The sequence below is a fragment of the Camelus ferus genome, chromosome X (assembly GCF_009834535.1).
Source record: "Camelus ferus isolate YT-003-E chromosome X, BCGSAC_Cfer_1.0, whole genome shotgun sequence".
NCBI lineage: Eukaryota > Metazoa > Chordata > Mammalia > Artiodactyla > Camelidae > Camelus > Camelus ferus.
In genome coordinates, this window is record NC_045732.1 from 10,531,687 (window position 1) to 10,559,256 (window position 27,570).

General features: G+C 42.5%; 1 protein-coding gene across 1 annotated transcript in view; it reads right to left on the bottom strand.

Annotated features, from left to right (window-relative positions):
* The window catches only part of ANOS1 (anosmin 1), a 170,402-nt gene that overhangs the window by 133,263 nt on the left and 9,569 nt on the right, over positions 1–27,570 (bottom strand). The window contains 1 exon segment of the mRNA XM_032475311.1: positions 2,517–2,564. Within this exon segment, the coding sequence (XP_032331202.1) occupies positions 2,517–2,564 (48 nt within the window).

The window sequence follows — 27,570 nt, forward strand, 5'->3', positions numbered from 1 at the left end:
AACGGGAGGGGAGGGAGTGGCGGTGAGCAGGACAACTCTGCAGAAGGAGCTTTCTGGATAGAGGAAAAAGCAGCCTTGACAGGGCAGAGACAAGGAGAAAAGTGGACATGGAACATAGGCGGACAAGACAGGACCGAGGCCTCAGACTGGGAAAGATGGGAAGATATTAAAAGGTGTGAGGAAGACCACAGCAGGAATCAGCTAATGTGTTCAAAGGGTCTTGCCAGCAGCCCCACGGGTACAGTTGAAGCTGAGAGACCCAAGAGGATGCTCCTGGATTCGTCCAGGCAAGAGATGATGGCAGACTGGACACGGGAGGCAGTCAGATGGGAAGAAGAGACCCTATTCTGGAGGATTCTGAAGGTGATTGGCTTTGCAAACTTTACCAAGACTAATTAAAAAGTCCTATAAAATACTGTGTAACATATATTCAGAAAACATGCACTTTAACATACATTTAGAAAATTGTATCATCAACATTGCTTCTTGATTTGATGGTTTGTTTTTTCACTTGACTGACTGCAGTCTTCTAACTGATTTTTCAAGTTGTTGATCTCTCTACAACACAGCGTAGGGGGCGTCATTCTAAACTGGAGTTCACCTCCAGCAGTCTGCTGAGTGACTCCAGGACCAATGTCAAATGTGTATGTGCCTGAATTTCCCCATCTGTAAAATGGAGTTACCATCGCTCACCACTCACCCGATTAACGTAAAGATCAAGAGGAAAAGCCTGGAAAAAGCTTCACGAATCTCCAAACAAATACAAAATCGAATTATTTGCAAATATATCCAGTGCAGATAATATCCAAAGGAGATAAACTGTGATTAACATGTAAGATTCATTCCCGAAGACCCAGGCTAAAGACAACCTTTAAATTTATGTCAGCTTTGTAAAATATTCCAGAGTCTCTCTTGCAGTTAGCTGTGACTTATTGATTCACTTTTGCTTTCAGGCAAAAGGAATTGATTCCTTTTCTTGTGAAATTCAGTCTCTCATGTCAGCCTTGATCATTCAATTATAAAATATGGTTTAACAATCTGTATTCCCTAGAGCTGCAATTTCCTTTAATTAGGATATTCTATAAAAGCAGTTCCAATGAACCTCTTTCCATTCACATTTCAAGTGTGCAAAACAGACAAGTTAATTTCTTGCTGGGCCAGGACAAAGGGATGCTTATGAGAAGTAACACTGATACAACAAATTACCATCCATGTAACATCCAACTAACTAAACTGCACAGAAACACTACTCATGAAATTTAGTCAGCCTTACGGTCCTATCTACACATATATGTGTCCTTTCCTGCAATGGTGACCCAAACAAATTACCCAAACATCAGATGAATAATGTAACAGATACCAGAAAATGCCTTATCAGAGCAAACGCCTATGATATTTTATAAAAAGAGCAAAAGGATCTTAAACCAGACATTTCGTCTCTGCCCAGGATCTAAAGAGCCAGAACTGAGCAAAGCTTATTTTCGCCAAGTTATTTCACATTCACATAATAATTCTGTTCTGTTTTTAGTAACAGTCATGTGGATTAAATGACACAACACATGCATAAACGTCAGAATGTATCACTGCGATAAAGTTCTAGGTTGAAGAATGTTTTTTCTACAATCATCTACTTTGAGATAATGTGAAAGATCTTTCAAAATAAGGTCCTTCATACATATGCTATTTCATATATCGTGTATGAACACTCTGATGAAATTTTGGTTGTAAAACAAAGGAATGCTTCAATTTTCAGTTCAACAGTAATATCCATGAAGGGAATCTCATCAGACACTCTTAAGATCCCCAAGTGCTCCAATATTCATAGCAAGTTTAAACTTTATTCATTTACATAATCTGAATATTAAACCTACTTCGGACTAGAGCTACACACACACACACACACACACACACACACACACACACACACACACTTTTTAAGGATTTTGGTGTTTGGGGACTGAGGTAAGAAATTTATGCTAGTAAGTATATGAACGAATATAATGATAACTTCAGAGAATGCATATGCAACAAGAAATATTCAAAAATGGAAAAGAAACTGCTTAAAGAATCAGAATTACTTAACCAGCAATTCCTACACACAAACAAAATAAACACATACAAAATAACTCACGTGTAAGCAGACTGCACTAAACCTTCTAGTCTAACCAGAAGATGTTTTCTCCTTTAAAAATTTTTAATTAAAAAAATTACAGAATAAGGAGAGAAACAAGGTAGGGTATAGAAATAATGATACATGTAGCCTGACTGCAGTGCTGGTTACACTAACTGAATCTACACATGTGGTAAAACCTCACAGAACTATCTACATACATTATACCAACCTCAATCTTTGCTTTTGATACTGTTCTACAAATACATAAAGTGTAACCCCTGCTGGGAATGGGGTGAAGAGTGCATGCGACTTCTCTGTACTAACTTTGCAACTTCCTGTGACTCTATAGTTGCTCCGAAATTAAAAGATTTTTAAAATACTGACACAGTGGTAGGGAACATACCTTAGAACATTGCTTGTGATTCTGGCACCAAACCAGGGAACCATTGTTCTGCAAAAAGAAAAAGAAATATCGAGTCAATTTTCTAGTTGAAAACTACATATCCCCATGTGTATGAATATAATTTTAAAATATTTGCATTAAGGAAAGATCGATTTTGCCATCCTGATATGTCTTTGTTCCTAAAATAGAAAATGTGCTTCTAATGGAAGAGTTTGAGGCTGGAAGTCAGATCCCATGGTAAAGGCTTCTCTTTCCCTTTCCCTGGATGTGTGACTCTGGACAAGGGACTCAGCAGCCCTGTGCCTCAGTTCATCCATCTGTAAACATAATGACACTATCTGCTGCATGGGGTCAGTGGGAGAATATATGCAGACCATTTAGCACAGGCTTGACATTTACTCAACATGTACCAAGTACGAGGGCTATGACTCATTAGCCAAGTACTGAATTTCTGCGTGAAACTGTCGTCCCATGACTGAAACTTTGGTGATGGGTGGGTTGTCATGTATTACATCAGACTGTGCAAGGCTGGGGTGGTTAGTCGAGATAGTAGAAACCGTCACCCCATAATTGAATGTTGTGGCCTCCTGTTTTTTGAAGTTTGAGGTTGGGTATGAGATAAAGTAGTCCGTTTCCCATGTTTGAACACCTACATTTTCTTTTTTTTTTTTTTTTAATTGAAGTACAGTCAGTTACAATGTGTCAATTTCTGGGTATAGTACAATGCCCCAGTCTTGCATATACATACATATATTTGTTTTCATATTTTTTTTCCCATTAAAGGCGATTACAAGATTCTGAGCATAGTTCCCTGTGCTATATACAAGAAACTTTTTAAAATCTATTTTTATATATAGTGGCTAACATAAACTTTCAGTTTTAAGAATATCAGCAGCTTTGTTTGCAGTTAAGGAAAAAGAATGTTCAACCTACAATATATCTTTTTAAAAGTATTCCTATAAGAAGCTAATTGATACATAAATCACATACACAAAAGTCACAAGGGCCAGGTCCCGAAGAGCTTTTTCACCAAGGTCATGGTTAAGGACCTTGTGCCTCCTTGAGTCAGGTCAGAGGGGCCTGCTCCTTGCTCTGGGGCAGCTTCCACCTCTTCCCTTCCAGGTCTCTCTCTCCCTGGACGATGGCCAGGAGCTCTGGAGGCCCCCCTACTGCTGCACTGCTCCTGAGAGATGCACTGTACCCCTTCCTCCCACAGGATACATATATTTTCTTTGATCTGAGTCTTAGGTCCTGAAATAGAGTGTGGTCCAGGTGACAGGCTTCCCCTGCTTCCTTTTTGCTTCAAAGTTTCACACTAGCATCAGGACCAGCTCCTGGCTGTCACAGAGATGGCCTCCAGCAAAGGCCACGCCAGGGTGACTGGGGCAGCAAAAGCAGGCGTGGCACCTGCGGACTGTCCCACAAGAGTGGTCAACAAGAATACGACTAATGGGCTCGTATGCCTTTGACAAGATTATTACCAATCAACATCCAAAGGTTGTATGACTGACCACGTGTAGGTAGCAGGCACTTGCCGTGCTGTGTGACACACTCACCCCTCAGTCATCCCACATATGACACAAGCTTCGTGCACCCACTTTACACTAAGAAACTGGGAGTCAAAGAAGGCGATGGAAATGTGCACACCCCGGAGCTACTGGTTAACTCAGCCGTCAGCACCACAACGAGGGACAACAAGGGACACAATGGGCGAGAGTGACCGTGGGCTTCAAAGGCAGGTCCAGATTTATAATCGTGGAAGGAGAGCAGGAATTGGTCCAGACCACCCTGAACACTGTAAGCTCAGGAAACAGCACATCCGGAGCACGGGCTGGGGTGGGGACGAGGAGAGGAGACTGGCTAAACAGGTAGAAAGCAGCTTACAGTGGATTTTGACTTATCATTGGAAATCTTTTTTTTTTTTTTTTTTTTAATTTAGTAAATGTCAGGGAGTTAAAAAGAAAAACAGAGGATGGGAGATGTGAGCAGCTCTGTACAAGGCACACCTTGGGTAACTGCCTTTTGTTTCCTTGGTAGATAAAATGGCCAAACCTCAACAGCAAAAAACAGCGAATGCAGCGAAGCCTGCCTTCGGTGACCCAGCAAGTGCAAACGCTCCTGTCCACCCCACCCTGAATCACAGAGCTCCCCGTCCTGCTCAGACACCCTCCCCACCATGGAGAAACCAATACCCACGAAGCCTGTCTGCTGTTTACATTTTACTGGGAATTAATACCACTGCATTTCCACAACCAAAGCAATTTCATTTAAAGCAAAATTTCCCATTAATCATAAAATGAAAAACTGTCCTTAGAAAGAAGTCTTTGGGACAACAGCAAGCAGGCTTGTGAGATGATTATGATTGTAATCATTTCTGCTTTTATTACTGAAGATAGTATGCCAGAGCTTGCTTGGGAAGATTAAAAAGATAATCCATGTAAAGTATTTAGGAAAATGTTTGGCACAGAGTTAGATGTGAAAAAAAAAAAAAAAAAAGGCCATTGTGGTTTTTGATGTTACTGCATTTGCCATTATTAATATTTTGAGGAGTAGAGGGGATTCCCGGACTGAAAATCTCCCAGCTCTTCTGTGTGGCACTCAACCGGCTCAATCTTATCAGTGCGGCTCAAAGGAGCGGTGGGGGTGGGGGTGGGGGTGAGGGTCATGCTTTTTCCCCCGGCTCGTGGCCGTCTTCCTTGCGTTTGCCAGCGTGCTGAGGGGCAATGGTAGTATCTGCGCTGTAACCGTGTTTGATTGGCCACCTGTACTTCCTTCCCAGTGAACTGTCTATGCATTTTATCATCTCTATTTTGGATCGTTAACCCTTTTCTTAGCAATTGTAGCAGCTGTTAGCACCAATCAGGTTTCATAGTCATTTGGTCTGTAACTGGTGCTGTAAAATTTTTCCAGTGCATCATTTGTCTTTGAATTTACTCATGGAGTTTTCCCTATGCAGAAATTTCTACACACACACACACACACACACACACACACATGTTTTCCCAAATTTGTCTCTATTTCCTTTTTGAGGTCGGGGTTTCCTATTTTTTTTTTTAAAACAATCCCCCGAATGTCAAGGTTTTGTTCTTTCTCTGCTTTTGCTTTTGTCAATCAGCATCTCTCTGCAATCTGATTTATCTCTACAAAGGACTTCTAAGAACCCGGCCTGTTGGCCCCAAAGATGTCTGTAAACCCCCGATTAACTCCGGCCACTGTGTTTCGGCCAGGTGTGCATGCACATTGCACCAACCACCTATGTTGCTCACCTGGAATGCTCTTTGAGCAGGAGAGCCATGGAAAAATACAAGAATCCAGTACGTTTCAACATCTCGCCTGGGGGAAGTTTTTGGTCAGATGACAATAGCCTTCACCAGTTAAGTCACTTGACAACAAAAATAAAATACATAGTATGTGCAATAAAGTCTCGCTCTGGCTTAACGCCAGCAAAATAAAGAGACAAAGTACATTAGGCATGAAAGATGTTTGCCTCTTGAATCATCATTGTAACCTCCAGGTAGGCTCAGACAGCGGGACTTTTGTAATTATAGAAAGATTACATCCTGTATTTTATTGGTTTAACCAGATCAAACATGAATGCCAGTCAATCCAACTTTCAAAGAGTTTATATAAGTTCAATAACTGCACCCAGACACTATTTCAATGACGTTTTCAAAATCTCTCCATTTCTAGTCTTTTGATTTTTTTCCTTAAAGAAAAATAATTCTTCAAAAGCTTCAAGTAAAGAAAACACTTCACTCAAAGACAACCCACAAGGGAAGGATAAAGACAGATGAATATTAGTTATCTACGTATAACCATCTGAAAGGCAAAAAAAAAAAAAAAAGAATTAGAACAGATTTTACTGTTTGTTTTTTTTTTTTAATGGAGGACCTGGGGATTGAACCCAGGATCTCATGCATGCTAAACATGTTCTCAACCACTGAACTATACCCTCCGCACTCCAAATTTACTTAAAAAAAAATAATAATAATAAGCAGGTGATGATATGGAACAGCCACAAGGACTAACCAGTCTGCAGTTTCGGAAACACAACGTTGAACAAGAATATGTTGTGTCCAACAGCAGGACAGAACATGTGACCTAAAACTGGTCCAGAAAACCCACAACAAACCTAAATTTTACAAATCAACCCTATGAAACCACAAATAATTAGCTGTGACTCTTAATCAATGATTGTTTTCATGTTACATGAAAGATTTTTAAAATGAAGGCATGGATTAAAGTTCAGGAGTTCATTTTAAACCAGAATATTTTCCTATTACTTTGGAATTGTGGAATAAAAGAGTTGATTTCAGTCATCACAACCATACATTCATCCAAATTATTTCTCAGGAAACTTAAGTGCATATTACTAAGGGGAAAAAGCCAAGGCTACATATTGTATGATTCCAACTCTATGGCATTCTAGAAAAGGCAAAACTATGGAGACAGTAGAAGGACCAGTGGTTGCAGGGGAGGGAGAGGTGGACAGGCAGAGCACAGAGGATGTTTAAGGCAGTGAATCAACTCTGTCTGATACTGTCATAGTGGATATGTCATTACATACTTGTCCAAACCCAGAGGATGTATAAGAATGAAACCTGATGCAGACAATGGGCATGGGGTGATTACCACGTGTCAGTGAAGGTTCATCAGTGCAGCCAGTGGACCACTAGGAAGGGATGCTGTAGCCAACGGACCATTAGGAAGGGATGCTGCAGACAGTGGACCACTAGGAAGGGATGCAGTAGCCAGTGGACCATTAGGAAAGGATGCTGCAGCCAATGGACCATTAGGAAGGGATACTGCAGCCAATGGACCATTAGGAAAGGATGCTGCAGACAGTGGACCACTAGGAAGGGACGCTGATAATGGGGGAGACTGTGCATGTGTGAGGGCAGAGGGTTATGGAAACTCTTTGTATTTTCTGCTCAATTTGGCTATGAACCTAAAACTGCTCTAAAACAAGTTCTATGTAAAAGGGGGGTGGAAAAGCTATATGTTTATATTTGCTGTTTATGAATAAGATTTCTTTCAAATGTGTGGTTCATCCTCAGAAAATAAACAGCCTTTTCATTAACCTCGCCCCTAAATCTTCCCTCTGGACTCTACAAATATCTGACAGTCGAACTCAGTTCTACAGGGAAACGGTATATGGCCACACAAATCCACCTGTGCAGACACCCAGCCCTCCCGACCGGCCCTGCCACTGGAATGCAGGCTCTGGTCACATTCTCTGCTTCACTTCTTCACAGCTGGCAGCTTGCCCGGGAATGAGAACCTTTATAAGTGCTGTCCTTCCACCCACAACTGGTGCCCTCTGCAAGTCACCTCCCCTGCATTTTTCAGGTCACTGCAAATGCCTTCTTCCAGGAAGCCTTCCCTGAACCCCACAGCCTGCTGATAACAGCTCCCCTGCTGTGCACGCTCATGTGGCTCCCTGCACTTCTCTTCCAAAGCATTCTCGCACAGTCACCAGATATACATGTATTTGTGTTTTTATTTAATAATTATCACCCCGTCCCTATTCCCTGTCAGCCTGTGACCTCCTTGAAGACAGAGTCTGTCTGTATCTCCCTGCTCAGCACTGTGACCGTAATAAATATGACTGAATAAATAAGTGAATTGAATAGGGAGTCGTACAAAAGAATTTAAACTTTAATCATGAGACCATGAGGAGCTGAAAAGAACTGAAAGAAACAGACAGAGCTGAACAAACTGGTTCATCCTCGCTGGGTAGAGCTCGTAGGAAACAGCTTCATCACTGGGTTTCCTACAGAGTAAACTGTCTGAGATATTCCACATGAGAATATTAAAAACTGAACAAAAACCTGTCTTCAGAATTGAGTACAAATTATTTACGAAGGAATCGTGCTAATTATCTTTTTATAGATGTAGATAAAGTCACTGAAAGAAAGTTTATAGAACAGCAAGCTCTAGACTATGCCATATGGGAAAACGTAACGTTTTATTAACACTTTACTATGAGTTTTAACAAGGAATATGCTTATGAATTCTGTACGTGGGACAGCCCTACATCAGGACAGAAGTCTTGCTACTTACTGTCCCAACGGAATGACGGGGCCCCCGAGAGAGCCACAGGTCCTGGCTTCTCCAAGCACATTTCAAGCTATAGTCTTCCAACTGTAATCTCCGCCAAGAGGATGTGCTCATCATGAATTCATTCTTGTCACAGCTATGATTTTGGATGTTTTCATTAAACCAGATCTGGTGTTAAAATTTATTTCGGGAGAAAACTCTGGTAAATTGTGCACTTTCCACAAAATCACATAAGGCCCTGGAAGACGTCAAGACTGAGTAAGTGACTTGCGCAGAAATACATTCAAACATAGGTAGGTTTAGAGGGAGCATTAAACGCAATAACTAAAAATTAGTAAATGACATGTATTACAGAATACAGGAAGCATGAGCAATAGAGGACATATGTCAGTTAAGCAACCACAGCATTGTTCCCGGGAAACACAAAAAAGAAAGAAACGTCTCTCCCTAGCTCCTCCTTCACGGCAGGGACAAGAAAAAGTGTTGGTGAAGACACGTTATAAAGACAGGCATGCTCAGACATCACTCTCAAGTTTTTACTTCGCTGGCGAATTGTGTGGATTCTCTCAATTCCCGGAACCTCTCACAAATCGCAATACATACTTGTCTGGAAGGTGAACAAAGGCTTATGGAATAAAGTGCCCAGGCTAGTAGGGCACAGGTACAGGGTTCACTGTGTAGGAATGACCATCTGCTTCAAAGGGCTGGAAAGGTGGTCTCCAGGTGGGTGACTGGAGTTGGCCACACATGTTTCTGTTTCCAACATTTTGTTTGGGTCTAAGGGGTGGTAGGAAAGACAAGACTGGGAAGAGAAGAGAAGGAGCCACAGGGGAGGAAGTGGATGGAATAAGGAACAAAGACAGAAAGGGTCCCGAAAGTCTGGGGTAAATGGCCTATTAGGTCCCTGCCCATAAACATGAGATGTTAAAAGGCCTTCAAAATTGAGCATAAAAAAGCACATTTTGTTTTCGTCATCAGAGGCAAAGGCAAATCTTCTGCACTACAATTATTATAACTGAACCACACAAGAGCCATTGGCACGAGGACTCTGGTCAGCTGCCGGGGGCTGCAGCTCAGTGGTCCCTTGGGTGGGTGTCCAAATGCAGAGGTGGCACTTTCTGACACAAGGATGCTGTGCTCCATTATGCAGCGTCAGCTCAGTCTCCATGGCAACTGCCCATACTGTCCAACCTTGGATACAGGGTCCCCAACTCAAGCCTGGGTATCCCAGCGACACCTGCAAACCACAGTAATTACAGACAAAGCAAAGGAAGCAAGGCTGGTGAACGTAAGAGGGGAGATGAGTTCTGGAGACAAGATTAATGACCAGGATCCACTTGTCTGGATCTAGAACATGGCTTCTCAACAATCTTAAACAAAGTCCTGAGGTATCACACCACGTGGAGACATGCCATCTGATTGTCTTGGAAGTCACAGTGGGTCTTACCCCGACTGTGATGAATGTGCCACGGTCACTGTTGGCCAAGTAGCGGCCGTGACACAGAGGTCAACACTTCATGCCTGTGAACGTGGTCATGGCTGTGCATGCTACCACCATCAGGTTCTAACAGCTGCCTGGATGTCAGGTCAGTGCTGGGTACCACCAGAGGAAACCTCACACCCCTATGGAATGGTGTGATGACAAACCTGTCATTCTCAGCCTTGGGTGAATGTCTGAACTATCCATCAGTCCCCAGCACTGACGCGACATCCAGGCAGCTATTAGAGGTTGATGGATTTAGTCAGAACTTTATAGCTAGAGAGTAGCCAAAGGGCAAGAAATTGAAACTTTTGGGGGAAAAAAGATTAAAATGATGCATCCTGGGCTCTAGACAGGACTTGGCAGGAAATTAAAAGAAGGGCCAATGTAACAGGACTTCCTAACCTCCTGGTTCAACAGCCAGCTGGGAAATCTGTTAGATGTGGATGTTTTCAGGGACCAACTCAAGGAGATCTAGACCTGACCCTGGAATCTGTAGACTAGGAGGTGCCCCAAATGTTTCTTACAGTGCGGCACACATGCTCAGCACTGGGCAACAGACTGTCTGAACTTCGAGGGGTTACGGAATGAAGCTCTTGTGGTGAAAGACACAAGAGCAGCTGCGGAAAGTAAATAAAGCACACAAACGGTAGGTATTTGTGCTCAGTGTGGAAAAGCAGCATTTAAAAAGTGTCAGAGACTGGAGTTCTGGTGGCTGACAGGTCCAAGGTGTGCCAATGGTTGGAAATGGATCAACCCCGAAGTCAGAGAACTTTGTTATACAAAATAAAAGGGTAATTGTAGTGAATACTGCCGTGTACCGCCCGATCCCCATCACTGAAATGCACACTGTCCCGGCTACTGAGAGTGTGAGAGCTGACGGTTCACATCCAAACTCCCTCTTCCTGCCCCCCGCCCCTAGAAGTTGTACTTGGTTGCAGAGAGCTAACCCAAGGCCACGTTTCTTTAGCAAGAAGCGTATATCCAATGACTGGCTGATGCTGGGGTACAAAGGTTCAACCCCCTGTCCCATTCAGGGTAACCTTCAAGGCATCCCAGCTCCCGAGTGTGCAGTGGGGTCCGCTGTGGCCGTGGTGGCTACCGCAGGGCAGCCCCACTCCTCCTCCTGCCCCACGCTATGCCCTTCACTCCCCCATGCTACGTCCTTCACCGCCCCCCGCCCCACCCTAGAGTGGACCAGGAGTGAGCCTTCTCAACTGAAAGGCTTTTGGAAGAAGCTAAGCTTCAATAATGGCAAGTGGTAGATAGGAGGCAGACTTCTCAAAACAGATGAGGGTGTTGAAGAAATTAAGCACATGGTGCAGGGTGGGAGAGCCACATGGAAGTGTGCCCTTCCCGGGTGGAAGTGACAGTGGACACACATGAAACAGTTGGCGAGCAGGTCGGTATTTCAGCTCAAGCACACAGCTCCTCGTTTCAAGTTCCAACAAGCCCTTTTTCAATCAAGTTCAGGATGCACTACAGTTTCACTTCAGGTTGATCCATTTTTCCTAAAACTAAGAGAATCGTCGTCTTTTGAGCATAATCACCAAAGAACGTATTATTGTTCCAGTATGTTTCAACTTGTTATTGTCGGCCATTTTCATCTGTGCTTTTGAAAGCAACTTTAGTGTGGGGCTGTGTACCGAACAACTGAAAGGAACAGTAGAAACCTTTTTTTTATAAAACATGCCAAAGTTCCCATGAAGAATTAAAATCATGATCGAAGCAGAGAAAAATGCAAGAGCAACGCAGAAAAGCAATTTTAAAAAACATAACTTTACACAAGTCTTAATTGCAGCCTTTACTACGATTCTCTGGGAAGATGGGGTGCCATGTGCCACAAATGCACAACTCTCTGCAGTCCACTTTAAGCAACTTAAATGACTAGTGATGTTTAGCAGTCTTCCCAGGGTTTTCTTTCCTTAATTGTTGTTGTTCTTGCAGCTGTTGTATTTTTTATTGCAGGATATCTCATCCACAAACAAAACAGAAAATTATGAGAAATTTTAGCAGAAACTCAAAGGATGCAGCCAGCTACTGAAACAATGACCTCACAAGATGTCTGAGCTGCAACGGGATTCAATCTTGTCCTACCTGGGAAGGGTAGTGTACTAAAGCTCTTATTCATAATTGATTGAAAATGGATTTATTAGTAGTATATCAAGACTTATTGAGGGCTCTTAGAATTCTGACTCTCCACAATTAGTCACATGAGCCACGGAGGATTCCAGAGTTCTGAGATCTCCTGCAGCATTACTAATACAGTGGCCCTTTGTGCAAGCCATTTGCATCAGTGGACATTTCTGTCAATCCTTCTCTGTGGAAGTATAAGATCTATTTAACTAGGGCCAAGCCTGTTCTCTAAATACAACCAGGACAAGGGACTCAAAACATGATTCCAAATATCCACTCAAAGTGTTTGTAAACTTCAGAATCCTGACTCAGATGCTACCATATAATCATGCATCAGAGAAGACCTTTGAGGGGCATATAATCCATCCTCTTGCTGAGAACAAGACAAACATAACTGGTTAATGACATGTCACTGTCTTATAATACAAGGAACTTTCCAAAGGAAAGAAGTTACAGTGCCCCAGTAACACGTCACCCTGTCTCGTCAACTTTTCCATCCCCGAATTCCTACCCAAACCTCTCAAATCCATTAAAGATCAAAGGAGTGAGCAGTTACTAACTTTCAGACCTTCTGCCAGCTAAGATTTGATTCTCTAATTAACCAAAGCCTCTAATGACTCTCTCCAAAACATTCACAATGCCTGCAAAAAAGGTCGAAGCCAGATGAGAAAGACACGAGACAGGATGCACCCTGTATGAGTACTGAGAGGGAAGACCACATAGATGTTCTTCGACCTCGTGATACTCAAGGAGGGGACCAAGATAAGGACGCAAATAACCCACATCTTGGAAGTGAACATGAAAGGGGGAACTTTCTGAAAAACGCTCCCTCTCGTCTGAGAAAGGAAAGTGACAGACGGGTCAGGAGGGAAGATGTCAGCACCCAGGGAGAGCACCAGACCTCAGAACCACCATGCCTAGGACTTTCTGACCACGTCAGTCACTCATTACCATGGATCTGAATAACACGTGACAGCCATTGGCAATCCTGGCAACACCAGGATGCTGAGGAAAATCCTAGATCATGAGAACTGTGACAGTTAATGGAGATTCACGTCCACATCCTGTCTTTATAGATGCAATGGAGCACAGGAAGCCTAGAAATATGCAACAAGTTGTTGATTCAAGTTAAAATATTTTAATAGATAGCACACCTCACATGGAATCAAAAGATCCTACTTCACAATCCCAGGCTATTTCTCCATCATAAATGGTGAGCTCTTAGAAAAATTAATTTCTTCTTTTCCAACATGCGAAGAAGAGTATTTTTACAAGATCATCACAGAGATGGTTACGAAGACCCCTGTTATCATCTGAAGTCAAGGCTGCTGTCTAGCTGGCAAGACGCAAAACCCATTAACAACAGTGCTCTGCACGCAAAGAGTGACTTAATAATTTAGAAGAAGTTAACAGAGAGCTCAGGAGTCCTGCGTGGCTCAAGTGAGTGATTAACTGTGGAGAAGGCAGAATTCTAAGAGCCCTCGTTAAGTTCTGATTTAATGGTAAAGAAAATGATCTTCAGTTGCTTGGGAGTAAGATCAGTCTTAGAAATAACTTATTCTTTCGAGTCTTTCAAAAGGCACCCTGTCTATGGAAAGCACAGGATCGCCACAGTGCTTTGCTGCAGGGCTGCACTAACTGAAAGCCATTACCCGTAACACCATTTTGGGGAACATGAAAATCCAGTAACACCAAATACTATTTCTTTGGAATTCCTGACCCAATTCCAACGTGTGTGTTGGTGGAGGCGGGGATGGCTTCCCCACACCATCAAGTGATTCTTGCACACTAACAGGGTGACTCAATTCTGACACCGTCTACCCCGAGGTAGCACCAAATCCCACAGGTTGAGGGCTCAGTCACACGAGCCTCCCCTGGCCTTCAGATGCCAATGGCAATCCCAGGTTACCACCTGTGCTTCTGACCAACGAACTACAGACTGGAGGTTCCAATGATCCCATCCTTGGACTTTAAAGACCACTTGCAAATCCCAGCTGTGACTTGTACTTCTGACCGACTGGCTACAAGTCAGAGATTCCCATGACCCTCCCTCGGATTCAATTAATTTGTTAAAGCAACTCACAGAATTCAGAGAAACATGTTTCTTGCTGGATCCCTGATTTACTATAAAAGGATGTGACTCAGGAACAGCCAAACGGAAGAGACGCAGAGGGCAGCGCGTGGGGAAAGGGCAGGCAGCTCCCGAGCTCCCTCCAAGCACAGCGGTCCACAGAGCCACCCAGCCAGAAGCTCTCTGGATCCCGACCTTGGGGTTTTTATAGACACTTCGTTACACAGGCGAAATTCATCACGGGTTGTTGGCGACTGCTCCAACCTGTGGCTCCCCTTCCCTCCCCTCCCAGGGGCATCTGCTGTGAGGTTGAAAGTTCTAACCCTCTAATCACGTGGTTGGTTTGACTAGCAACTAGCCCCCATCCATAGGTTATCCAGGGGCTCTCCAAAAGTCACCTCATTAATATCACAAAAGACACCTTTATCACTCCTATCACAGGAAATTGCACGCATTTTAAGAGCTGTGAGCCAGGAACTGTGGACAAAGAGAATATACACAGTACCACACTCTCCTTAATATTATTTAAAATTCAAAATGAAATACAGTGACAATAGGATTCCTAGTACTGCTGCAATACAGTACCACAAACTAGGTGGCTTAATCAACAGAAACTACTGTCCCACAGTCCTGGAGGCTAGAGATCTGAGATCAAAGTTTCAGCAGGGCCATACTCTCTCTGAAGGCTCTGCAGGGAATGTGGTCCAGGCCTTTCTCTTATTTTCCAGAAGTTCTTTGGCTTATGGTAAAACTGAGTCACCCTAAAGTCAAGTTCCTCTGCCAAGTTTAAGATTAACCTCTCTACCCAAAACTGTATTCCCTTTCCTGTCCCGCCCTGTACCTATCAAAATCACCCAGGACATATATCACAGAACTAGAACAAATCATAATAAAATTTATATGGAACCATCAAAGACCTAGAATTGCCAAAGCATTACCGAAGAGAAAGAAAGAGGCTGGAGGAATAACTCTCCCAGACTTCAGACAATACTATAGAGTACAGTCATCAAGACAGCGTGGTTTTGGTACAAAAACATATAGACCAATGGAACAGAATAGAGAGCCCAGAAATGAACCCACAAACTTTTGGTCAACTAATCTTCCACAAACGAGGCAACAATATACAATGGAATAAAGACAGTCTCTTCAGCAAATGGTGTTGGGAAAACTGGACAGCAGCATGTAAAGCAATGAAGCTAGAACACTCCCTTACACCATACACAAAAATCAACCCAAAATGGATCAAAGACTTAAACATAAGACAAGATACAATAAACATCCTAGAGGAAAACATAGGCAAAACATTATCTGACATGCATTTCAAAAATTTTCTCCTAGAAGAAATAAAAGCAAGAATGAACAAATGGGACCTAATGAAACTTACAAGCTTCTGCACAGCAAAGGAAACCATAAGTAAAACAAAACGACAACCTACGGAATGGGAGAAAATTTTTGCAAATGAAACCGACAAAGGCTTGATCTCCAGAATATACAAGCAGCTCATGCGACTCAATAAGAAAAAAAATAAACAATCCAATCCAAAAATGGGCAGAAAATCTAAACAAGCAATTCTCCAAGGAAGACATACAAATGATCAATAGGCACATGAAAAAATGCTCAATATCACTAATTATCAGAGAAATGCAAATCAAAACTACAATGAGGTATCACCTCACACCAGTCAGAATGGCCAGTCATTCAAAAATCCACAAAAGACAAATGCTGGAGAGGCTGTGGAGAACGGGGAACCCTCCTACACTGCTGGTGGGAATGCAGTTTGGTGCAGCCACTGTGGAAAACAGTATGGAGATTCCTCAAAAGACTAGGAATAGACTTATCATATGACCCAGGAATCCCACTCCTGGGCTTATATCGAGAAGGAACCGTACTTCAGGATGACACCTGCACCGCAATTTCATAGCAGCACTATTTACAATAGCCAAGACATGGAAACAGCCTAAATGTCCATCAACAGGTGACTGGATAAAGAAGAGGTGGTATATTTATGCAATGGAATACTATTCAGCCATAAAAACCGACAACATAATGCCATTTGCAGCAACATGGATGCTCCTGGAGAATGTCATTCTAAGTGAAGTAAGCCAGAAAGAGAAAGAAAAATACCATATGAGATCGCTCATATGTGGAATCTAAAAAACAAAAACAAAAACAAACAAAAAGCGTAAATACAAGACAGAAATAGAGTCATAGACATAGAATACAGACTTGTGGTTGCCAGGGGGGTGGAGGGTGGAAAGGGATAGACTGGGATTTCAAAATTGTAGAAGAGATAAACAAGATTATACTGTATAGCACAGGGAAATATACACAAAATCTTATGGTAGCTCAGAGAGAAAAAAATGTGAGAATGAGGGTGTATGACTGAAAAATTGTCCTGAACACTGGAATTTGACACAACATTGTAAAATGATTATAAATCAATAAAAAATGTTAAAAAATTGAGGGGTATCAAAGAAAAGGGGGGACAGAAACCAAGCAGGACCCTGTGGGGCCCTCCTGGGTACAAAAGCCCCTCTGTGTACCCCATTTCTTGTTTGTACAAAAAGGTTTCAGTCTCCTGGGCCTTCTCTGAGTTCTAAAGAGCGGACACAGGAGTTAACTATTTAAGGAAGTGAGGGAAGGCAGGAACAAAGGAAAAGCAGACAAGGAAGAAAAGTGCTGAAGCTTAAACAACCGTTCAGTGGTAAAGCAGAGTCCTAGTTCCTCCTCAAGGGATGTATCTAGCCATCGGACACTTGTTGATGGTTAAGATTCCAGAAACACCACCCAGCTGCCTCCCCACCATCAATCAGGAGCAAGTCATGCGCCCTGCAACCCTCACCCAACATGATGCCTTTACAAACCCTTCCCTGGAAGCCATCAGAAGTCCAGGGTCTCTTTAGCATGAGGTGCCAGTTCCCCTTGGCTGGTGCCGAAGTGACAGGACGGGTTGGGAGGGAAGATGCAGTAAACTAAACGCTATACTGTCCTTCATCCCAACCCAACATCAGTAGATCAGCTTTGCCGCAGGGCAGCGGTGAGGACCCAAGTTCAATTCAGGAACAACAGCAGCAAATCCAGTCTCCACATACCTTCCAGCTGTGTCCTCATCTATGTCTGTCTGTGTCCAAATTTCCCCTTTTTATAGGTATACCCATCGTATCGAGTTAGGGGCTTACCCCACTGAAGTATGACCTACTCTTAACTAATTATATCCCCAACAACTCTATTTCTGCATAAGGTCATTTTTCTGAGGTTCTGGGGGTTAGGAATCAACATATGGATTTGGGGGGACTTAATTCATCCTGTAACAGTGACTAAAAATATATCATATGCTATGTTGTTTCAACCATACCCCAACCTACAGCCCAACTAAGAAATCTCTGCCTCAATATATTCATGCATTTTTTTTCCCATTTGCTTTAAAAAATCACTATCAGTGTTTGCTCCTTAACTGTGGCCTCCGTGTCACCTCCCAGCATGTCAGAGCAACGGGTCTCACAACCCATCTGTCTCTCCATCTTGCCAGTGATGACTAGTCCCCTGTGTTTCACATAAAGTGCTTATATCTTGAGCATATGTTTCCATCATAAGGAGACAAGTGTTAACCATAATGTAGACTTGGTAAGATCAAGTAGTTCAGCTTTTGGTGGAAACAGGCTGCTTAAATATCCAGCACACAGGCACAATGAGATGACGTGGCCACGTCCAGAATCGGTGCCCCCCGCCCTCCCCCACCGCCGGGGGAACCAACCTGTTCTTAGACGGTGCTCTTTCTGCCCTGTGTCCAGACCCTCAACTTTACACTCTCCACCATTCCGTAACTGGACCTTGACTGCTAATGACCGCTGCTCTCTGAAGTGGCCATTACGGAGTCTTCCTCCTGAACTCCTAGGCTCAGAGGGAGCACTGATGGAATCTTTCCCCATCAACAAGCTGGAGCCCAAACCCATCTTTCAAAGAGACGGCGGCCGACCACAACTCCTGTCCTCTCCTTGACTAACGGCCATACTGAAACCGAGCGTGTCCTCAATGACATGCCCGCTGAGGAAGCCTACTTCACAAGCTAAATCTTCTTCTTTTTCCTCTCCTTTTTCAGTTTTATTAGGTAGGATTCACAAGCTAAATCTTAATAAATGTTACGTAACCCTGAACAAAGGAAGGTTGGTCAGAAGAACAACCCTGGGGCCAGGAGGCGGAGAATGTCAAGTTTTGGTGCTAAAACGTGGCCTGTGTCATCAAGCAGAGGAAGGCACTGGAGAGAAGCCCCAGATCCTAGATAACTCTAAAGCAGTGGTCCTCAAAGTGGGGCCCAGGGCACCATCACCAGAAGCTTCTTAGACACACAAATCCCGGGTCTTACCCCAGACCTGCAGGGCACGGCGAGCTGTGTTTTAACAAGTCTTCCAAGTGACTCTGAGCCTCGCTGAAGCTGGGGAACCTCGACGCCAAGGGGGGACAATTCGTCTTTCTTCACTGCACGGGACTTTACGAAATCCCACTCCTGGTGTTGCTCCCTTCCCTCCACGTTACCACGTACGTACGCTCTGACTACCTAGCTGGCTCTGCAGGTACACAACAGGCCGCTTAAATAAGTCACCACACAGTCATACCGAACCTCCACACTGCTCGCCATGCGAGTACTCGTAGCACTGCAGTTATTGAGAAAGACAGCCCTCTTGATCAAGCAATAAGTCAATCTTTGGATGTCTGTGTGTGTGCATGTATAATTTCCCACCCAGTCAAGTGCATGTCTGCTCCTGAGCCTGGGAAGGGACTGCCCAAGACAACGGCACCCAACACCATCCAGGCCTAGCTGGCCTCCACTCTGCCTCGGCCTCACCTCTGTCTCCAGGCATCTTCCTAAAACACAACTGGAGTAAGATGTTACTTATTGTCTGGGATGACAGTGAGGAAACAAAAGCAAAACGGACTCTAAAGGCACTCAGAAATTCCCCTATTTCTCAAAACAGACGCCTGACAGGTGTGAAGCTTGAAGGGCGTGATCTGTGGTTCCTAGTAGGCAGTCCCCGTGAGGCACGTTACAGCCTGGTTTCTGACACACTGGCCAGCAGAGGTGAAAGATTTATTTTTAAATGATCAAGCTAATTACTCACAAGCATCAAGAGTAGCCGGAGAGAATATGTCGCCAGATAAGAGAAACTGAATTCTGTTGTTACTTGTCACTACAACCATTTAAAAAAATGTCGACTTAGAAAACGACATACAATGCCCCATAAATGAAAACTACTATTTCTATTTGCATTCCTACAGAGTATGTTAGTGACACGTTTTGGAATACACCGAATAAACCCTAGAAGTACTTTTTCTAATATTAAAGCAAAGCCGACACACCTTGATACACACGTATAGGCTGGAAGCCTCAGGAGAAACTTTAGCTGAATGTCATCTGCAGTGCAGGAAATCTAAGCAGGAAAAAAGAATGACGAGAGATACGTGGTTTTCCCAGTCTGACTTTACTAAGTCCCATTTTTTGATCACGCGGTTTTCTTATGATATATGCATCTTGATTGTGCTAATTTATGTGTTATTCATTAGCGAGCACAGAATAATTAATCGCACTAAAATGGAGCACCCCATAGTCCATTATGCCCTGACTTATATGATATCCTAGCCCATTCATCATGATTCGGGGTTGTTTTAATATGAACTTCAAAAGACAGCATGTTCTAATGAGCGATCACTGGAGAAAACATAATGAATTAAATGGGATGCAAGAGAAAGAGCAATAACCCCAAGAAAAGACCTCAGTTTGCAAAAAAAAAATCAGTTCCAAGAAAAATGTTACCTGCAGAATTACAAGCAACCCTGCATCCGGCAAGTCAGGTATGTTTTCCTAACAGAATAGATACCCTAGAATTCAGCGGCCTTTTCTCCTTACACAGTATGTATCCAAGATTTCAAATTTCAGTTTTAAAATCTACTTAAACTGTTCCCACACATCACAGGGGAACAGAAAATCTTTATGTGACAAGAGCATGTGAGACATGCGTTTCACCCTCTATATATAGAACAAGGTGCTTTCAGACAAATTTCAAAGGGTACATTTTTTAAATTAAAAAGTTGCATTAAAATTTTTTATTTACAAAAAAAGATTTTACTTTTTGGAGGGGGTTTAGGTTAACAACAAAATTAAAAGAAAGGTACAGAGGTTCCTATACACCCTCTGCCCCCCACAACACAGCCTCCCCCACCATCAACATCCCCACCGGTGCACAGGTGTCACAAGTAATGAGCCTACAATGAAACATTATTGTCAGACAGCGTCCATGGTTTACACTAGGATTCACTCTTGGTGTTGTACTTTCTGTGGGTTTGGACGAAGGGATAATGACATATACCCATAATTATAGTATCACACAAGGTATCTTCAGTATCCTAAAAAAATCTGTGCTCCACCTATTCATTCCTACCCCAGCCTCCACCCAAACCCCTAGCAACCACGGATTTCTTTACTGTCTCCATAGTTTTGGCTTTTTAAGAATGCCGTACAGTTGGGATCATACAGTATGTAGCCTTCTCAGATGGGTTCCTTTCACTTAGTGATATGCATTTGAGTTTCCTACATGTCTTTTTGTGGCTTGATACCTCATTTCTGTATAGTGCTGAATAATATTCCACTGTCTGAATGGACCTCAGTTTATTTATCCATCACCTAAGGAAGGACATCTTGGTTGCTTTCAAGTTTTGGCAAGTCTGAACAAAGCTGCTATGAATATCCATGTGCAAGTTTCAGCGTGGACAAATTCTTATCTCATTTGAGCAAATACCAAGGAGCACAACTGCCAGATCAAGGGCATGTTTTCTTTTGCAAGAAACTTCCAAGTGACTGTTCCATTTTGCATTCCCAGTAGCAACGGAAAAGAGTTCCTGTTGCTTCACATCCTTGCCAGCCATCTGGTGCTGTCAGTGTTCTGGTTTTTGGCCATTCTCATGGGTGTATAGTGGAATCTCACTGTTGTTTTAATCTGCATCTCCCCGATGACATATGATGTGGAGCAGCTTTCCATATGCTTGTTTGCCACTTGTATATTTTCTTTGGTGAGATGTCTGTTCAGGTCTTGGCCCATTTTTAAATCAGGTTGTTTAAATCACCTTTTATGACTTTCAGACCAGCCTTTGCAGGATCAAGGGGTGCCCACTACTCATCTTTGAGTCCCAAAATCTTCAGTACCAGGCACTCATTCTGTGCCTTCCTTGTCTCAAGAACCACAGCCAATGCTTCCATAGAGCTAAGTACACGTGAGGTTCTGCTCCACATCAACTGTGTGGCATCATAGCACAACCCAATGAAGTGGTGTTACCATGGCCACCACTTTGCAGGTGAGACAACTGAGGCAAAAAGCACTAAGTGGTCTGAAAGAAGGCCCAGAGCCCAAAGGTTTGTGTTTTGGGTTTGTTTTTTTTTTTTTTTTAACTTTTTAAACTGAGTTATAGTCATTTTACAATGTTGTGTCAAATTCCAGTGAAGAGCACAATTTTTCAGTTACACATGAACATATATATATTCATTGTCACATTTTTTTTTGCTGTGAGCTACCACAAGATCTTGTATATATTTCCCTGTGCTATACAGTATAATCTTGTTTATCTATCCTACATTTTGAACTCTCAGTCTGTCCCTTCCCATCCCCCCACCCCCCTGACAACCACGTTTGTATTCTTTCTATGAGTCTGTTTCTCTTTTGTATTTATGTTTTGGTTTTTTTTAGATTCCACATATGAGCGATCTCATATGGTATTTTTCTTTCTCTTTCTGCCTTACTTCACTTAGAATGACATTCTCCGGGTCCATCCATGTTGTTGTAAATGGCATTATTTTATTCTTTTTTATGGCAGAGTAGTATTCCATTATACAAACATACCACACCTTCTTTATCCAGTCATCTGTTGATGGACATTTAGGCTGTTTCCATGTTTTGGCTATTGTAAATAGTGCTGCTATGAACATTAGGGTGCAGGTGTCTTTTTGAAGTAGGATTCCTTCTGGATATACACCCAGGAGTGGGATTCCTGGGTCATATGATAAGTCTATTCCTAGTCTTTTGAGGAATCTTCATACTGTTTTCCACAGTGGCTGTACCAAACTGCATTCCCACCAGCAGTGAAGGAGGGTTCCCTTTTCTCCACAGCCTCACCAGCATTTGTCATTTGTGGACTTTTGAATGATTCAGAGGCCAAAGGCTTTTTGAAGGGAAAAAATGTTTACTTGCAAATAAGTTCCAAGGGAATCAGACTTTAGGACCAGCTCACCAAATTTAAAACACACAACAGGCATTTAAAGGAAAAGCTGCAATACGGCCGACTTTACATTTGTCTGGTCATGGCTGGAAAACTCCAATTTTCTACATGGCTATCACAGCCACAGACGCAATGACATACCTTCAGAATCGTCACTGCCAAGACAGAGATACAGCTGTTTTCATTTAGAAGAATGTTTGCTATAGAACGGAAGCAAAGAATTTTTTTCTAACTGCATTTTATAGACCCAATTGCCTTATTCTTTCCTAGAATCTCAAACGGAGACATAGATGAGCACCTTTCCAAACTCCCACGTTATGAGTGAAGGAGAACACTGTGAACGCCACCAATTTACTGGCTCACGTATCTGAGCCTATTCTTTCAAAGAGGATACCTGAATACGTAATAAAAGAACCATACATGCACACATGTTTAGATAGGGATATACATATCTGAATACAGACAGTGACCTCCAGATAGCAGATCCAGAGAGACAGAAAGTAAAAGAGATAGTACTAGGCCAGCGGTTTTCAACAGGGGCGATTTTGTCCTATGGTGCACAATGGAATGTCTGGAGATCATTTTTTTGTCACGACTTGGGGTGGGAGGGATGCTACTGGAACCTACCGGGTAAGGACCAAGGATTCTGCTAAACATCCAATAATGCACAGGACAGCCCCACAGTAAACGATAACCTGGCCCCAAATGTCAATAGTGCCAAGGCCGAGAAACCTGAACTAGACACCCTTGGATAATACACAGACAAACATATATATGGAAATACACTTTGGCCCTAATTTCATTTGGTGGTTGAAAAAAGAACAAACTTTTTTTTTCAAAACTGTGAAGTAATAAATAGAATAAGAGTTTACAATATTGCCCTATTAAAAAATAGGTTAAAAACATTATTCAAGTCCATGAAGGGTCCCTGAAAAACAGAAAGCTCAAAATACACAAATGGATATCTGTTCTCACAGTCTCACCTCTAAACACATTTCTCTCTGGTGATACTTAAGTGAATATAGTCCATGCAGAAGTATTATTTTTTAAATTTCCTTGCAGCTGTGAGGACATTATCTCATAACTCTGGATTCAAAAATGTGGAAACAAGAACAAGAAAAGATGTTCCCTACTTTCTTTGCGATTCTGGCCAAATGGGAAAATAACTTCCCAGATGCAGGCCATTTCTGGAATGATCAGCAAATGGGTTTGGCAGTGCTGCCTTCACAATGGTACAGCCAAATGTCAAAACAAAGGAAGGAGAGGGAAGGGGAGGTAGAGGGGAAGGGGTGACAGAAAGGGAGGGAAAATACATTTCTAGTCAAAGACATGTCAGGGATATCCATCAAAACTCAGCTGAGAGCCCACCGTGTCTAAAGGAGGAAGAAAGGAGCTGGGGTACCTATTTTAGATTTAAAAGGCACAGTTCTAGATCTCAAGGGCTATAGTAGCCCAAAACATGGAAGAGAACACAAGAAACCAAGTGGGTGCCCACCTTCAACCAATGATGATCTTCATGATCTTTCACAGTGCACAGCGTCTTGGGTGATTTCTCTGCACTTCCTTGCCACTGAAGACATTTTTTAAAAATCTCAGTTACCAAAAACTTTTATAGCAACCAGCCTCCTATTTCCTTTTCATTCTTTCTGAAAGTAATCAGTAACTTCCACATAAAGCTGGCATTCTTGTTGTTAACAGGCTTCCACTCCAGAAAGCAAGCTCCGAGTTAATGCTACCCTGTGGCTTGTAACTTCACCTCCGTCTGAGTCATCCACACAGCAGGACTGCTGGGCAAGAATGGGCCAGCCTAGATGCCTGGCTGGCCTTCTGCTCCTTGTTTCATACGCAGTTACTCCTCTGTGGAGAGCAAAACCCTGTTCACTGGGGGAAAGAGTCATAGAGGAAGGGACAAGACATCAGTAAGCGGGGCAAAACTAAGCCGCTTGTCATGATGGACAGGCATGGAAACCTGAGTATCTCAAGAGAACTGTCTGCACAGAGATTTCTAAGGAAACAGTCTCACATTTCCAAATGTGGGGGTGATGAAGATGATGACTGTGGATGCTCATGGTGATGATGATGGTGGTGGTGATGGTGGCAGTGATGGTGATGATTATGACAGTGGTGACAATTACGATGGTGATGATGGTGATGATGATTTGGTGGTAGTGGCAGTGATGGTGATGATGGTGATATTATGACACTGGTGACAATTACGATGGTGATGATGGTGGTGAAGATTTGGTGGTAGTGGCAGTGATGGTGATGATGGTGATGATTATGACACTGGTGACAATTACGATGGTGATGATGGTGGTGATGATTTGGTGGTAGTGGCAGTGATGGTGATGATGGTGATGATTATGACACTGGTGACAATTACGATGGTGATGATGGTGGTGATGATTTGGTGGTAGTGGCAGTGATGGTGATGATGGTGATGATTATGACACTGGTGACAATTACGATGGTGATGATGGTGGTGAAGATTTGGTGGTAGTGGCAGTGATGGTGATGATGGTGATGATTATGACACTGGTGACAATTACGATGGTGATGATGGTGGTGAAGATTTGGTGGTAGTGGCAGTGATGGTGATGATGGTGATGATTATGACACTGGTGACAATTATGATAGTGATGATGGTGATGATGATTTGGTGGTAGTGGGAGTGATGGTGATGATTATGACACTGGTGACAATTACGATGGTGATGATGGTGGTGATGATTTGGTGGTGGTGGCAGTGATGGTGATGATGGTGATGATTATTTACTGGTGACAATTATGATAGTGATGATGGTGATATGATGATGGTGACTGTGGGTGATCATGGTGATGATGTTGATGATGATGGCAGCAGTGATGGTGATGATGACTCCCCCATGATTGGAAATGGTCTTGGTATTTGCATCCCATAGGGGTCTGCTCATCAACTGGAAAGCAAACTGATGGCCCTGAAATACCAGGATCCTTAGCATATGCAGTTTGTTATAACAGCACTTGGAAATCTGGCCAGGGGGTGGGGTGACATCTCACTGTAAGGTGTGCATCGTCTTCAAAATCTCTCTTACTATTCTAGGTTGGTAAGTGTTTTGTCAACTTTCCTTCCAGTCCACAAAGTATAACGAACAGCATAAATTTCAAAAGAGTGCCATTCATTCCAGTAGTACAGGCAGTCAAAGGCAGGAGCCGAGACGTTTATTTAAGTCTAGAAAGGGCTGTCTCCCTCAATTACGTGTTATGAAACAAAAGTTGATGGACTTGCATCAGATGAACCATTTATACAAACCCTACAGGGACACAATAAATAAAAGGTGAAATCACCTTTAACCTGAAAGCTTTATTTTTGCTTGTATTTAGAATTTTTCAACTGTTCAGTCTTTCTTTTAGAGAAGCTGTCAGTAATCTCCCAAGAATGCCATCCATCTGGTTTGTCTTTAGGTAAGAATGCCATTTGCACTGGAGGGAGACAGGAACAACAAAAATACTGTGATGCATTTCAGATGTGTGAATTATTAATGCATTAGAATATTATAGTGGGTGAAAAAGGTATAAACTAAAAACAGAATATGGAGAAAACAACTCTAAATTGCTTAACTAAATGAATTCCCATCATTTCTCTTGTCCCCGGCACCAGTACAATTAACGACATTTTTGGAAGGTGATGGATTGCTTTAGAAAAGTAATGTTTCTGGTTTCATTAAAAGGACTCTGTTATATATTCATTTATAGACTTATAAAACTGTCACTTCTTTGGATATAATCAGAAATTAGCTATGAAATTTAAAAAGTCATCAGTGACAATGAGATACTAAACGGAGAGGAAACATGCATTTTCGTTCGCTGAAGGTTATTTGACATCCTGTGAGTACCAGCTGGGAACAAGCACTTCTCTAAAATGAAGATTGTGATCACCATACATTATATGACTTTCAAGTGGTGACAGCCTATCTGCCTTTTCTTTCAAAGAAAGAAGGTGATACGAAATACCAAGTTACACATTTGGAGGTCAGTCTAACACAGTATTATTTTCAAGTTGGCAGGACATTAATAACTTGGAGAGCAAAATCTTATTAAATGACAGAAGTTACCATTTAAAACAAAAGGGTAAGTAGAATGTGAATTAAGAGCTTTAGTTAGCTTTTTTTCCCCTCTTGACGAGCCACTGTTTCTCAGACTCTCCTAAGGATAGACTTTTGCACTTCGGGGGATTCAAGGACTGCATTCATCACCATTTTCTTTTCATGTGCAGCCTTGAGAACTGCCTAATTTCTTTTCTCAGAATCCCTTATGGTCCAACTTTTTTTATCTTACAGAAATGCTGAGAAGAATCATAAAGGGTAAACACAAACACACACACTCCCTGAACCAAAATAAAAGGAAAGCAAGCATATAAAGCACCCTGAGTTCTTCGAAGTAGCTGTCACGTTAAGTACCAGCTATGCTGACCACTTGCAAATACTCCGAATGTGTCCTGCCACCACGCAAAACAGCCATGGCAGCCAGGAATGAAGGTCAAGGCTGAAGCCCTGAGACTTGTTATTCCCAGACAACAAATTCATCCTCTATGACATCAAGGGGTCCAGCTGTTCGTGAAGCATTTCTGCAAGGATCAAACTAACACTCTGCTATTTTGTTAGACAGAATTTTGGTGGACCCTAAACAAAATCAATTTATAAGGGGAAGAAATAGTCTTCACCTAAGAAATTATGATAATGTGTTCAGTGATTATATATAAAAATTTAAAAGATGATTTATGATTATCCTTTCTTCACTTCAACAACTCTTGGTAATGATTTGCATAAATGTCTGTCTCTTTTTTAGGAGAGAAGAATTCTTTTGCGGGCAGGAAGCGCATGTCGGTCATGCTAGGTGCCCAGAATCTTAAGATACCTGCAGGATAATTGTGTGGGGCAGATTCCTATTGGCTGGAAGAAGAGCTGGGCTGGACAAATGCACAGGGGACGTCACTGATGGGCTGATAGTTTTCAAGGTTTTTTCTATCACCAAGCAAGCTTTCAGTTGTCCACAATTGTGCGGCTC